Below are 12,486 nucleotides of genomic sequence, written 5' to 3' on the forward strand. Positions count from 1 at the left end.
CCCCGCTTTGCCTCCAGCATTTATAATGGTGTTAAATATATAAAAAAGTGGTTTTTAATTTATTAGGGGGGATCACACTCAGAGGCTTGTGATGTGAAAGGGGTCACCAGTACAAAAGTTTGAGAACCACTTCCTTAAGCCAAGTGCTACACAGACCCTGCCCAGGATCCGGGAGTGTATGGGGATGGATGGATAGATATATAGCTAGATAGCAGTAGGAATATACTACCTGACCCGGATGGTGATAGTGACTTTGAAATGCTCAGGGATATTAGAGAGGCTATAAAAATAAAAACCTCAATAATAATGGAGGATTTCAACTACCCCCACACTGGGTACATATCACCTCAGGACAGGATGCAGAGATAAAGCTTCTTGACACCTTAAATGACTACTTCTTAGAGCAGCTGGTCCTGGAACCCACAGGAGGAGAGGCAATTCTTGATTTAGTCCTAAGTGGAGCACAGGATCTGGTCCAAGAGGTGAATATAGCTGGACCACCTGGTAATAGTGACCATCATATAATTAAATTTAACATCCCGGTGGCAGGGAAAACACCACAGTGGCCCAACACTGTAGCATTTAATTTCAGAAAGGGGGACTACACAAAAATGAGGAAGTTAATTAAATAGAAATTAAAAGGTCCAGTGCCAAAAGTGAAATCCCTGCAAGCTGCATGGAAACTTTTTAAAGACACCACAATAGAGGCTCAATTTAAATGTATACCCCAAATTAAAAAACATAGCAAGAGAACCCAAAAAAGAGCCACCGTAGCTAAACAACAAAGTAAAAGAAGCAGTGAGAGACAAAAAGGCATCCTTTAAAAAGTGGAAGTTAAATCCTAGTGAGGAAAATAGAAAGGAGCATAAACTCTGGCAAGTGAAGTTAAAAATATAGTTAGGAAGGCCAAAAAAGAATTTGAAGAACAGCTAGTCAAAGATTCAAACAGTAAAAGCAAAAACATTTTTAAGTACATCAGAAGCAGGAAGCCTGCTAAACAACCAGTGGGGCCACGGGACAATCGAGATGCTAAAGGAGCACTCAAGGACGATAAGGACATTGCAGAGAAACTAAATGAATTCTTTGCATCGGTCTTCACGATTGAGGATCTGAATGAGATTCCTAAAACTGAGCCATTCTTTTTAGGTGACAGATCTGAGGAACTGTCCCAGAGTGAGATGTCATTAGAGGAGGTTTTGGAACAAATGGATAAACTAAACAGTAATAAGTCACCAGGAGCAGATGGTATCACCCAAGAGTTCTGAAGGAACTCAAATGAGAAATTGCAGAACTACTAACTGTGGTTTGTAACCTATGATTTAAATCAGCTTCTGTATCAGATGACTGGAGGATAGCTAATGTGACGCCAATTTTTAAAAAGGGCTCCAGAGGAAACCCCAGCAATCACAGGCCGGTAAGTCTGTCTTCAGTACTGGGCAAACTGGTTGAAACTGAAGTAAAGAACAAAATTGTCAGACACATAGATGAACATAATTTGTTGGGGAAAAGTCAACATGGTTTTTGTAAAGGGAAATTATGCCTCACCAATCTACTAGAATTCTTTGAGGGGGTCAACAAGCATGTGGACAAGGGAGATCCAGTGGATATCGTGTACTTAGATTTTCAGAAAGCCTTTGACAAGGTCCCTAACCAAAGGCTTTTAAGCAAAGTGAGCTGTCATGGGATAAGAGGGAAGGTCCTCTCATGGACTGGTAACTGGTTAAAAGATAGGAAACAAAGGGAAGGCATAAATGGTCAGTTCTCAGAATGGAGAGAGGTAAATAGTGGTGTCCCCCAGGGGTCTGTACTGGGACCAATCCTATTTAACATATTAATAAATGATCTGGAAAAAGGGGTAAACAATGAGGTGGCAAAATTTGCAGATGATATAAAACTACTCAAGATAGTTAAGTCCCAAGCAGACTGCGAAGAGCTACAAAAGGATCTCACAAAACTGGGTGACTGGGCAACAAAATGGCATATAAAAACAACAAGGAGTCTGGTGGCACCTTAAAGACTAACAGATTTATTTGGGCATAAGCTTTCGTGAGTAAAAACCTCACTTCTTCGGATGCATAGAGTGAAAGTCTTTCACTCTATGCATCCGAAGAAGTGAGGTTTTTACTCACGAAAGCTTATGCCCAAATAAATCTGTTAGTCTTTAAGGTGCCACCAGACTCCTTGTTGTTTTTGTAGATACAGACTAACATGGCTACCCCCTGATACTTAAAATGGCATATGAAATTCAGAGTTGATAAATGCAAAGTAATGCACGTTGGAAAATGTAATCCCAACTATACATATAAAATGATGGGGTCTAAATTAGCTGTTACCACTCAAGAAAGAGATCTTGGAATCATAGTGGATAGTTCTCTGAAAACATCCACTCAATGTGCAGCAGCAGTCAAAAAAGTGAACAGAATGTTGGGAATCATTAAGAAAGGGATAGATGATAAGACAGAAAATATTATATTGCCTCTATATAAATCCATGGTACGCCCAGATCTTGAATACTGCATGCAGATGTGGTCACCCCATCTCAAAAAAGATATATTGGAATTGGAAAAGGTTCAGAAAAGGGCAACAAAAATTATGAGGGGCATGGAACAGCTTCCGTATGAAGAAAGATTAATAATATTGGGACTTTTCAGCTTGGAAAAGAGATGACTGAGGGGAGATACGATTGAGGTCTATAAAATCATGACTGGTGTGGAGAAAGTAGATAAGGAAGTGTTATTTACTCCTTCTCATAACACAAGAACTAGGGGTCACCCAATGAAATTAATAGGCAACAGGTTTAAAACAAACAAAAGAAAATATTTCTTCATGCAACACACAGGGCCGGCTCCAGGCACCAGCTGAGCAAGCTCGTGCTTGGGGCGGCAGATTCTAAGGGGTGGCTTCCCTCCAATCTTAGGGCGGCATGGCTGCCCTATTTTTTTTTTTTTTTTTGCTTTGCCTCTGGGTCCAGCCGCCCTGCAACACACAGTCAGTCTGTGGGACTCTTTGCCAGAGGATGTTGTGAAGGCCAAGACCATAACAGGGTTCAAAAAAGAACTACATAAACTCATGGAGGATAGGTCCATTAATGGCTATTAGCCAGGAGGTGCAGGGATGGTGTCCCTAGCCTCTCTTTGCCAGAAGCTAGGAATGGGCAACAGGGAATGGATCACTTGATCATTGCCTGTTCTGTTCATTCCCTGTGGGGCACCTGGCACTGGCCACTGTTGAAAGACAGGATATCGGGCTAAATGGACCTTTGGTCTGACCCAGTATGGCCATTCTTATATGATAGATAGATAGATAGATAGATAGATAGATAGATAGATAGATAGATAGATAGATAGATAGATAGGGTATATGACGAGATCCCTGGGGTGCAACGTGGCACTGTGGGATGGCTGGGTCCCCTTAACTCACTAAGCTGGGTTGTCTCTCACAATGCCTCACTGGTGACAAGCAGCAAACCCCTCCTAATGCTGTTTCCACTCAGTACAACCACATGTGGAGCCCCACACCCAGCTAGATTGCATGGATGCTCCCAGAGCCATTCACGAATCACACGGAGCAAGGCACCAGCCAAAACCCTCAACTCCCAGCCTTGTACCACTGGAATATACCGTCTTGCACCGCTCAAGACCTTTTCTTGAGCAATGCAAGTTTATTAATTGTTTCCCCACTTCCTCGATGGAAAGTGGGCATACACTAGCCTTTGTGACCTGGGCAGGTTTACTGAGCACTTCAGTCAAACTCACTGGTAAGGAAAAACATTAGAGTAAGTTTATTGATTACAAAAGATGGATTTTAAGTGATTATAAGTGATAGGCAAAAAGTCAGAGTGGTTACCCCTCCCTCCCTCTATCTATCTATCTATCTATCTATCTATCTATCTGTCTCCATACACACTCATCAATCTATCTTATCCCAAAATAGCTTCCATTTCTGGCCCATCCCCTCTACCTGGTCACAATCAGCTTGGTTAGCTGCAGGTTTACTGCCCCAGGGCTCTTGAGGTGCTGGGGTGTCACCTCCTGCTGCTCTGACTCTGGGGATGACTGGATTTCAACCACACACCCCGCACAGCTAGGTGCACAGACACACCCTGCACCTACAGCAATGCACCCCACCCCTACTGAGCAGGGCCGGCTCCAGGGTTTTTGCCGCCCCAAGCGGAAAAAAAAAAAAAAAAAAAAAGCTGTGAGCGCGATCTGCGGTGGCAATTCGGTGGGAGGTCCTTCGCGCCGAGCTGGAGTGAGGGACCGTCCGCCGAATTGCCGCCGAACAGCTGGACGTGCCGCCCCTCTCCGGAGTGGCCACCCCAAGGACCTGCTTAGCAAGCTGGTGCATGGAGCCTGCCCTGCTACTGAGCAAAGCACTCCTGCAGAGACACACCTGCAGGCATGCATACATGCGCAGCGCAATGCACACCTCCCCAGACACCGGGGCCAGCTCTCTGACTCACCCCCGCAGCAATGAAGCCACGGGTGTGTGCACACACTCACACAGAACCCCCCCCCCCAGTGTCTCCCACTTTTGCACAGACACCAGCTCCCCCCCGACACACACACACACACACAGTTATACAACAGGGATGCTGCAGCCTTGCCCAGGCTGGGCCCAACTGTGCCCACTCAGGTTTCATCCAAGGCCCAGTGAGATTGAGATCAGTTTACAGGCCTCTTGCACTCACGCAAGGGGACAGGGGGGCCCAGCTGTCGCTGTTCCCCCCCTCCCCTCGCCCAGTACATATCAAGATCAAGGGGACATGGGAGGAGGGCTGATGGAGCCACATGGGGGGAGAATCAGTGAGGAGAGGGGTTCCTCCTCCCTCCACTGCCTACCCAGGCAGGGTCTCCCATCCTTTAACACCTGCTAGACGCAGCCCTGGGCCTCCCTCTTCCCTCTTCCCACCCCCTAGCCCTGGCTCCCTCCTTCCACCCGCAGCCCTGGCCCAGCTGCCGACACTTGAGATGCTGCCTTTTCGGGAGCCGATACTGAATCCTTCAAGACTGAATTCCAGGCGGGCCTGGGCCAGGTCTCCACACAGAAAGGTCATGGTGAAGGACGATGCAAGACGCCTCCCAATGCCTGCTCCCCTCCTGGCCTGAGGAGCCCTGGGCCCACAGCGCCCCTGCCAGAGACACAGCGTGGGGTCTGGACAGAGCGGGGTGGGACCGTACCCCTGGCCCTTCCCCAGGGACACGTGTCCCCCGGCACCTCCCAGTGCTTTGCACACAGGAGTGATCCAGACTTCACCCCGCCCCATTCAAAAGGGGGAAACTGAGGCACAGAGAGCCTGTGGCAGGGTCAGGAATAGAATCCAGGAATCCTGACTCCCAGCCCCCCCCCCCTGCTCTGACCACTAGACCCCACTCCCCTCCCAGAGCCAGGGATAGAACCCAGGAGTCCTGGCTCCCAATCTTTACCCTCATGGGTTTCCTAGGACATACCAGCCTCTCTCACTAAAATTTACTCCTCGGTTCCCATGTTATACATAGAGAGCTCCCTTTCCAGCACTGCCCCTCCCCCAGCCCTCTGGGACCCCCCAGTCACTCATGGAGCTGCAGCGCTCTGGGACCCCCCCCAGTGCCCCCCACTACTCATGACAATGATGTAGCCTCTGCCCAGCCACCTGGGACTTCCCAGCTCTCTGGGACCCCCCCCAGTGCCCCCCACTCATGAAGGAGATGCAGCCCCTCCCACACCCTGGGACCCCAGCCCCCCCTCACTCACAAAGGAGATGCAGCCCCTCCCACACCCTGGGACCCCAGCCCCCCCTCACTCACAAAGGAGATGCAGCCCCTCCCACACCCTGGGACCCCAGCCCCCCCCCACTCACAAAGGAGATGCAGCCCCTCTCACACCCTGGGACCCCAGCCCCCCGGCACTCACAAAAGAGATGCAGCCCCTCCCACACCCTGGGACCCCAGCCCCCACCCCCCCATCACTCACGAAGGAGATGCAGGCTGCCAGCAGCAGGATTCGCACCAGCAGGTCCTCAAACTGCTCCACCACCAGCTCCCAGATGGACTTGCCTGGGGAGTGGGGCAGGGTCAGGGAGCAGCAGGGATACACCCCCCCCAGGGATCCCACCCCTATTTTCCTTGGGTGTGGGGGCACAGGGGGTCAGAGGCAGGGACACCAAGTCACTAGGGTGCCAGCCCTCCAGGACTGTCCTGGAGTCACCAGGAATTAAAGATTCTCTCAGGTGATGAAAGCTCCAGGAATCTGTGCAACCAAAACGGGCAGCCCTGCGAGTCCCAGGGGCTGGAGCCGGAATGGAGAATGGGGGTCGGAGCTGGGGAGTCAGGTTGTGGGGCAAGGGAGGGCCTTGGGGGCAGTGGGTTGAGGGCGCTGGCCACAGGGGTAAAGTTATAGAGCAATGGAGGCACTGGGCTATCAGAGGAGCCGTGGGCCCTGGGAGCAATGGGTTATGGACAGAGGGCTGGCCACAGGGGTCAGGTTATGGGGTGATGGAGGGGCCGGGGGGAGTTATGGGGGGGGCGTTGGCCCCGGGGTTTGGGTTAGAGAGAGGTTGGGGCTGGCCTGAGGATGTGGCCGGCGGTGGCTGCCGTGGGCTCTGGCACTTTGCGGTTTTGGGGGCACCAGTGGCTGGGACTCACCTTCCTCTGCCGGGAGCTCTGCCCATGGAGCCGCCGCCGCCGCAGGAGTGAAGGAAGAGAGGAGAGGCTGGTTAGCACCGTGAGCGGGAACCCCCGGGGCAGGGCGCATGCTGCACACGGGGGAGACAGGAACGAGCCCCAAAGGAGGGGACATGGCACACAAACAGGGGCAGACGGATTCATTGGCCTAGAGCACAACATCCCAGCCCAGGGTTGCACAGGGCATGGGGCCTCGAGCCCTGGCACCTTTAGCAGGCTAAGGGGAGAGTGTGTGTGTGTGTGTGTGTGTGTGTGTGTGTGTGCCCACAAGACACTGAGACACACGCTGGTCTGACAGGAGGCGGAAAGGGGGGGGCAGGGCCCCCAAAAATTAATGGGGTGAAATGGGAGAGGGATGGGTCCAGCTGAAATGAGATACCAGGGCCCTATATTTCCCTAGCTGGGGCTGCACAGACATGCAGAGAATGGGGTACCCACATGCCCACTGGTGTAAACACGCCCTCCAACATGTAAACATGCCCTCACACACATGAACACACCTGCACACACACATGTAAACACACCCACATGTGAGTGAACTCACCTTCATACATACAGGAACACCCATACACGCCCACACACCCTCACACACATAGATGCAGACAAACAGTTGTTCACACACAAGTACTCACTCACACACTCTCCTGCAGTGACCCAAGCTGGGCTGAGTGAACCCGAGCTCCTTGGCCTGCTGCTCTGGGACCTGCACCAAGCCCAGTGGGGCTGGGGGTGGCAGGAAGCCGGAGGATATGGGGCTAGGAGGGGCACCACGGTGCGGTTGGGATCATGCCCATCCTCAGTTGCAGTCTGAGCCACCCATCACTTCCACACATGCTGGCCCAGCACTGGACTTTCCTGCCCCGCCAGCATTAGGGGCTCCCCTTAACCCTGTGCCAGGACAGGAGGCGCAGAGTGAAGGATGCCCTCCGCCCCACGCAGTATCTCTGGTGTCCGATCCATTCCAGAGGGAATTACAAGCGGGTTATTCTTAGCCAAGGAGCAGCTGCCTTGTCCCCAGGACAGCCGGGCCTTGCCTGTGTCTGCATCTTTGGCTTCTCTGTGATAGGCTCTGACCCAGATTCTGATACACGGCTCCCCAGGCTCTCTTACGTGGCTCCCGGGGTTCCGATCCGCGGCCCCCTGGGCTCCAATACGTGTCTCCCGGGGTTCCGATATGCGGCTCCCCGGGCTCCGATACGTGGCTTCTGGGGTTCTGATATGTGGCCCCCCCCATGCTCTGATACGCAGCTCCCTGGGCTGTGATACACGGCTCCCTGGGCTCTGATACGTAGCCCTCCCACCCCCGCGCTCTGATATGCAGGCGCCCGGGGTTCTGATATGTGGCCCCCCCCGGGGTCCGATACGCGGCTCCCCAGGCTCTGATACGCAGCTCCCTGGGCTCCGATACATGTCTCCCGGGGTTCCGATATGCGGCTCCCCGGGCTCCAATATGTGGCTCCTGGGGTTCTGATACGTGGGGTCCCCCCCAGGCTCCGATATGTGGCTCCCCAGGCTCCGATATGTGGCTCCTGGGGTTCTGATACGTGCCCCCCCCCCCCGGCTCCGATACGTGGCTCCCCGGGCTCTGATACGCGGCTCCCTGAGCTGCGATACGTGGCTCTGGGAGCCCTGTTGATTCTTGCCCTGACACCCAGCTCCCCTCATGCTGCTACACACCTCCCAGGGCCCAGTGGCTGATGCCAGCCTCGCTCATTGTCTCTCGCTCCATCCCTACCTCTCTGTGTCCAGCCAACCCCATGCACCCTTAGCCACCTGTTCCATTCTCTCCTGTTTGCCTCCTTCTTTCTCGCTCTCCAGCCCCAGACATTTCTCTCCCTCCCCTCTCCCCCCCACCTCCCTGGACACAAGCAAACTCTGTTCCTCATTCTCAATCCTTCTTCCTTTCTCGGTCTCTTTCTCGCTCCACCTCTCTCTGCCTCATCTCTCCCCGCCCCGGTAGCCGGTCCAGCCAGATGTGTGCAGATGCAGGGCGCTGCCAGCACTTACCGTTGGGGCCGTATTTGTCCAGGTTCTTCTTCACGTGTTCGGGCGTCAGGCCAGAGTTCTCGCTCACGCCAAAGTAGGCCAGACACTCCTCCACGGTCTTTGTGTGGGAGTTCTCCATGGCTGCTCCACCAGCGCTGTAAGCCCTGTCCCCCCTGGGCTCGGCCTGTCTCTGCCCCTCACAAGACCCGGTTGGTCAGTTGGTCTCTGAGCGTCTCCCACCTCGCGTCCCCTGCCGCTCAGCAGACCATGGCCCTCCTCGGCGCCCAGTATCCGACAGGGGAGCCCACGCAACCCGTCCCGGTAGAGACACCCTCAGTGGGGACTGGGGCTGTCCCTGGTCCTTATGAGGGAGCCCACGGGGAAGACTCCCGGGCCCCGTCCCTGTGCTCCCATTGGGCAGCTCCCCTGACATCACGGCAGGCACCGGCACACATATGGCATTCTGCGCAGGGAGGTATTTTTGCTGACTTGAGGCAGCGGGAGGGAGACCGAGAGGTGACTTAGGAAAGTGGCTGAGGCGGCCGCACACCGAGATGTCACTCAACGTCTGCCAGCTCCTTGCAAGAAACCTCCCCCACCCCCCATCCTGCTTCTTGGCTCCTTGCGGGTTATTTCTGTCCCTTGGCCATAATGGACACGCGGCTCAGGGCTTGTCTCACTCACATTTCCTCGTCCTCACCCCCTTCCCTCTGTCCAGTCCTCCATTCCTCTGTCTACCCCCCAGCCAGATGAGCTCACGTGCTGGCCGTCCACAGCTGCACCCGCTGGCCAGATCCCATGTGCCCCCCACCAGCTACCCAGCCAGTTGTGCCCACAATCACTAACCAGCAACCCATCTAGATCGACCCACCCGAGGGAAGGGCAGGCAGCCCATGGGCTTGGGGGGGCTGTGAGCCAGGGGGATCCCCTCCATGGGGGAAGGGCTAGCAGCCCCAGGGCTGGGGGGGGGAGCTGTGAGCCAGGGGGATCCCCTCTGTGGGGGAAGGGCCAGCAGCCCCAGGGCTGGCGGGGGGGGAGGCTCTGAGCCAGGGGGATCCCCTCTGTGGGGGAAGGGCCAGCAGCCCCAGGGCTGGGGTGGGGGGGTGAAAGCCAGGGGGGGATCCCCTCCATGGGGGAAGGACCAGCAGCCCCAGGGCTGGGGTGGGGGGTGAAAGCCAGGGGGGATCCCCTCCGTGGGGGAAGGGCCAGCAGCCCCAGGGCTGGCGGGGAGAGGGGGCTGTGAGCCCAGGGAGGGAGGGAGTTCCCTCCCAAAGGGAAGGGCCAGGAGCCCTGGTGACTGAGCTCAGGGGTGACCATTGGGCAGGAGCGCCGCCAGCTTTTCCTGCCCCGAAATCCCGCCCTCCAACAGAGGCAGCGGAAGGGCTGCCGAAATACTGCCATGGTCGCCGCCCCCCAAATTGTAGCGCCCTAGGCGACCACCTAGGTTGCCTAATGGGTTGCACCGGCCCTGCCATCGGGGACCGAGTGCCTGGTGGAGGGATTTGGAGCGGGTGGGAAGTGAGAAGGATTTTCATTTTGGGTCCGCGTCTGTCTGCCCATCTGTGCATCTCCACCGTTCCTGCCGGGGCCAGCGCACCCTGGCTGTGCCCACGTGAATGCTGTGCAGAAACCCCTGGGAAAACACGTCTGTCTTGTCAGAGACTTTACACCTCAGGTGATGCCGGGGGCCAGGCCCCTCTGTTCCTGCTGTGTCTGCTGCTGGGTGGGGCAGGGGACACAGCGACACCCTTCCCCGTCCCCGTGCAGGGAGTCCACGCTCACTGCATCTCCCCTCTGCCCCCCAGTTAGGTTCTGGGGTGAATGGAGCTGCCAGAAGAACAGAGGGGACCCGGCTCCATTGGGGCTGAGGAGCCCTTGGGGAACAGGAGGTGTAGGGGGCATGGATGGGAGATCTCAGGGAGATGGGATGGGAACCAGGGCAAGGCAAATGGCCTGGGGTCAGGGATGCTGTTGTGGGGCAGAGCAGGGCATTAGGAAATGGAGTGGAGAGGTGACAGGGTCAGGGGGCTGAGGGGCAGGGCAGTGGGGCTGAGGGCTGGAGGTTCAGTGGGGTTGATGGCTGGGATAAGGGCAGGGTAATGGGGCTGAGGGCTGGAGGCTCAGTAGGGCTGGGGGTGGGATGGGGGCCGGGGGCAGGGCAGTGGGGCTGAGGGTTGGAGGCAGTGGCACCTGCACCTGCCCCTCCAGAGCGGATTAGCCACTGGGCCAATGGGGAAATGGACCAACTGGGGGGCCCAGGAAAGATGGGCGCCCCCGCACCCCGACCTCATTTCCCCGCTTGGAGCGCCGGGCCGGAGGGCAGGCGAATGGGGGCCCCACCGAAGGGTAAAACCTGCCTCTGGCTGGAGGGGGGGGGGGGTAGCTGGGGGGGGGGGGGGGGGCGCAGCCAGCAGCAGTAACGCGATCCGTCCATAGCCAGCCCAGCCCTCGGTGCGTGACAGGGCTCGGGCCCGGAGGCTCCGGGAATCGTGTGCAGGGCAGGGGGACCCGGCAGTGGGGAATGAGGGCACGGGCTGTGGGGGGGATCCTGGCCTGGGGGGGAGGGGCACAGGATGGAGGAGTCCTGGCCTGTGGTCTTGGGCTGGCCCAGTGGGATCCCTGTGTCTGGGCCCAGGTTGTTAATGAGGCATTTATCTGCCCCTGGAGGGGGAGGGGGGATGCGGCATATTCCATGGAGCCCCATTGCACTTAGACTCCTCTCCAGCAGCAGCCTGGGGGCTGGGCAGCCAGTGAGTCATAGGGTCCTGCTCCCCACCCCCATGGATCCCTGCTGAGCCAGTCTCATTGCCCCCAGCCCCCCATGTCCCTGCCCCCAAGGGAACTGCAATCCCAGCCTGCCCCACCCCCATGGCACCCTGACTGACTGCTCCCTGTCCTGTCCTGAGGTGACTGGCCCCAGCTGGGATATTCGGGGGGGAGGGTGGCGATGGAAGCTGATTTATTGGGTGGTGGCAGGAAAGTTAATTTACGGCTTCTGCTCCAAGGGGATTGGGGTGGCTTGTCCCCACCACAGATCCATGTCCTCAGTGACTGGGGTAGCACAGCTGCTGAGGGTCTCATCTCAGCACCTGCCCCTCCAGAGCTAGGGATAGAACCCAGGCGTCCTGACTCCCACCCCCAATGACTAGAGCCCACTCCCCTCCCAGCGCTGGGGATAGAACCCAGGCGTCCTGACTCCCACCCCCAATGACTAGAGCCCACTCCCCTCCCAGCGCTGGGGATAGAACCCAGGTGTCCTGACTCCCAGAGGAGTCGAAGGGGAACATTAGTCTTCCAGCCTAGTGAGGCATTTCCATCTCGGACCCCATTTTCAAAGCCTCTGAGCGTTCCCAGAGACCAGGCAGCAGCACAGAGCTCTGCCCCCCACAATCCCCTGCCCCCCGTGCAGCCCTGTCCAGCTCTGGCAGCACACCTTGCTGGGAATGGGAGGGCAGATTCTGGTCTCAATCACACCAGTTGAATCCAGAGTCAAGTCTGAGTCGCTGATCACACTGAAACTGGGGAGCTCTTCTGAGTGACTAATGCAGCGATGCTGCCAGAGTCTGCAGAGAGCCTGAGCCCCCAGATTTCCCCTCCCCCCCCCCCCAGGCCGGGCCGAGACGTGTAACTCAAGCAGCAGCTGCTGCCTGTCCCGGCTCCAGTTACCCACACAACCTTTGCTGTTTGGCCATGTCAGCGCCCACAGGGGAACAGGCTGGGGGGGGGGGTGAGGGTAAGAAGGGATGGGGGGAATCGTGCTGTGGGGTGGTCAGAGTGGGGCCTGTGACCCCCAGCTCTGCAGGGGTCCCCACAGCTGTTTCTCTTTCTCGCTCATGCA

At 56.3% G+C, this 12,486-nt stretch overlaps 1 protein-coding gene across 1 annotated transcript in view; it reads right to left on the bottom strand.

Moving 5' to 3' along the window:
- The window catches only part of LOC128837264 (sarcoplasmic/endoplasmic reticulum calcium ATPase 1-like), a 42,191-nt gene extending 33,337 nt beyond the window's left edge, over positions 1 to 8,854 (bottom strand). Inside the window, exons 1-3 of the mRNA XM_054028279.1 lie at positions 8,670 to 8,854; positions 6,624 to 6,641; positions 5,953 to 6,035 (exon numbers count right to left, since the gene is read on the bottom strand). Coding sequence (XP_053884254.1) covers positions 5,953 to 6,035; positions 6,624 to 6,641; positions 8,670 to 8,787 — 219 coding nt within the window. The 5' untranslated portion in view covers positions 8,788 to 8,854. The remainder of the gene's footprint in view (positions 1 to 5,952; positions 6,036 to 6,623; positions 6,642 to 8,669) is intronic.
- Positions 8,855 to 12,486: the final 3,632 nt, after the last annotated feature.

Source organism: Malaclemys terrapin, chromosome 4, assembly GCF_027887155.1.
Source record: "Malaclemys terrapin pileata isolate rMalTer1 chromosome 4, rMalTer1.hap1, whole genome shotgun sequence".
NCBI classification, from domain to species: domain Eukaryota; kingdom Metazoa; phylum Chordata; order Testudines; family Emydidae; genus Malaclemys; species Malaclemys terrapin.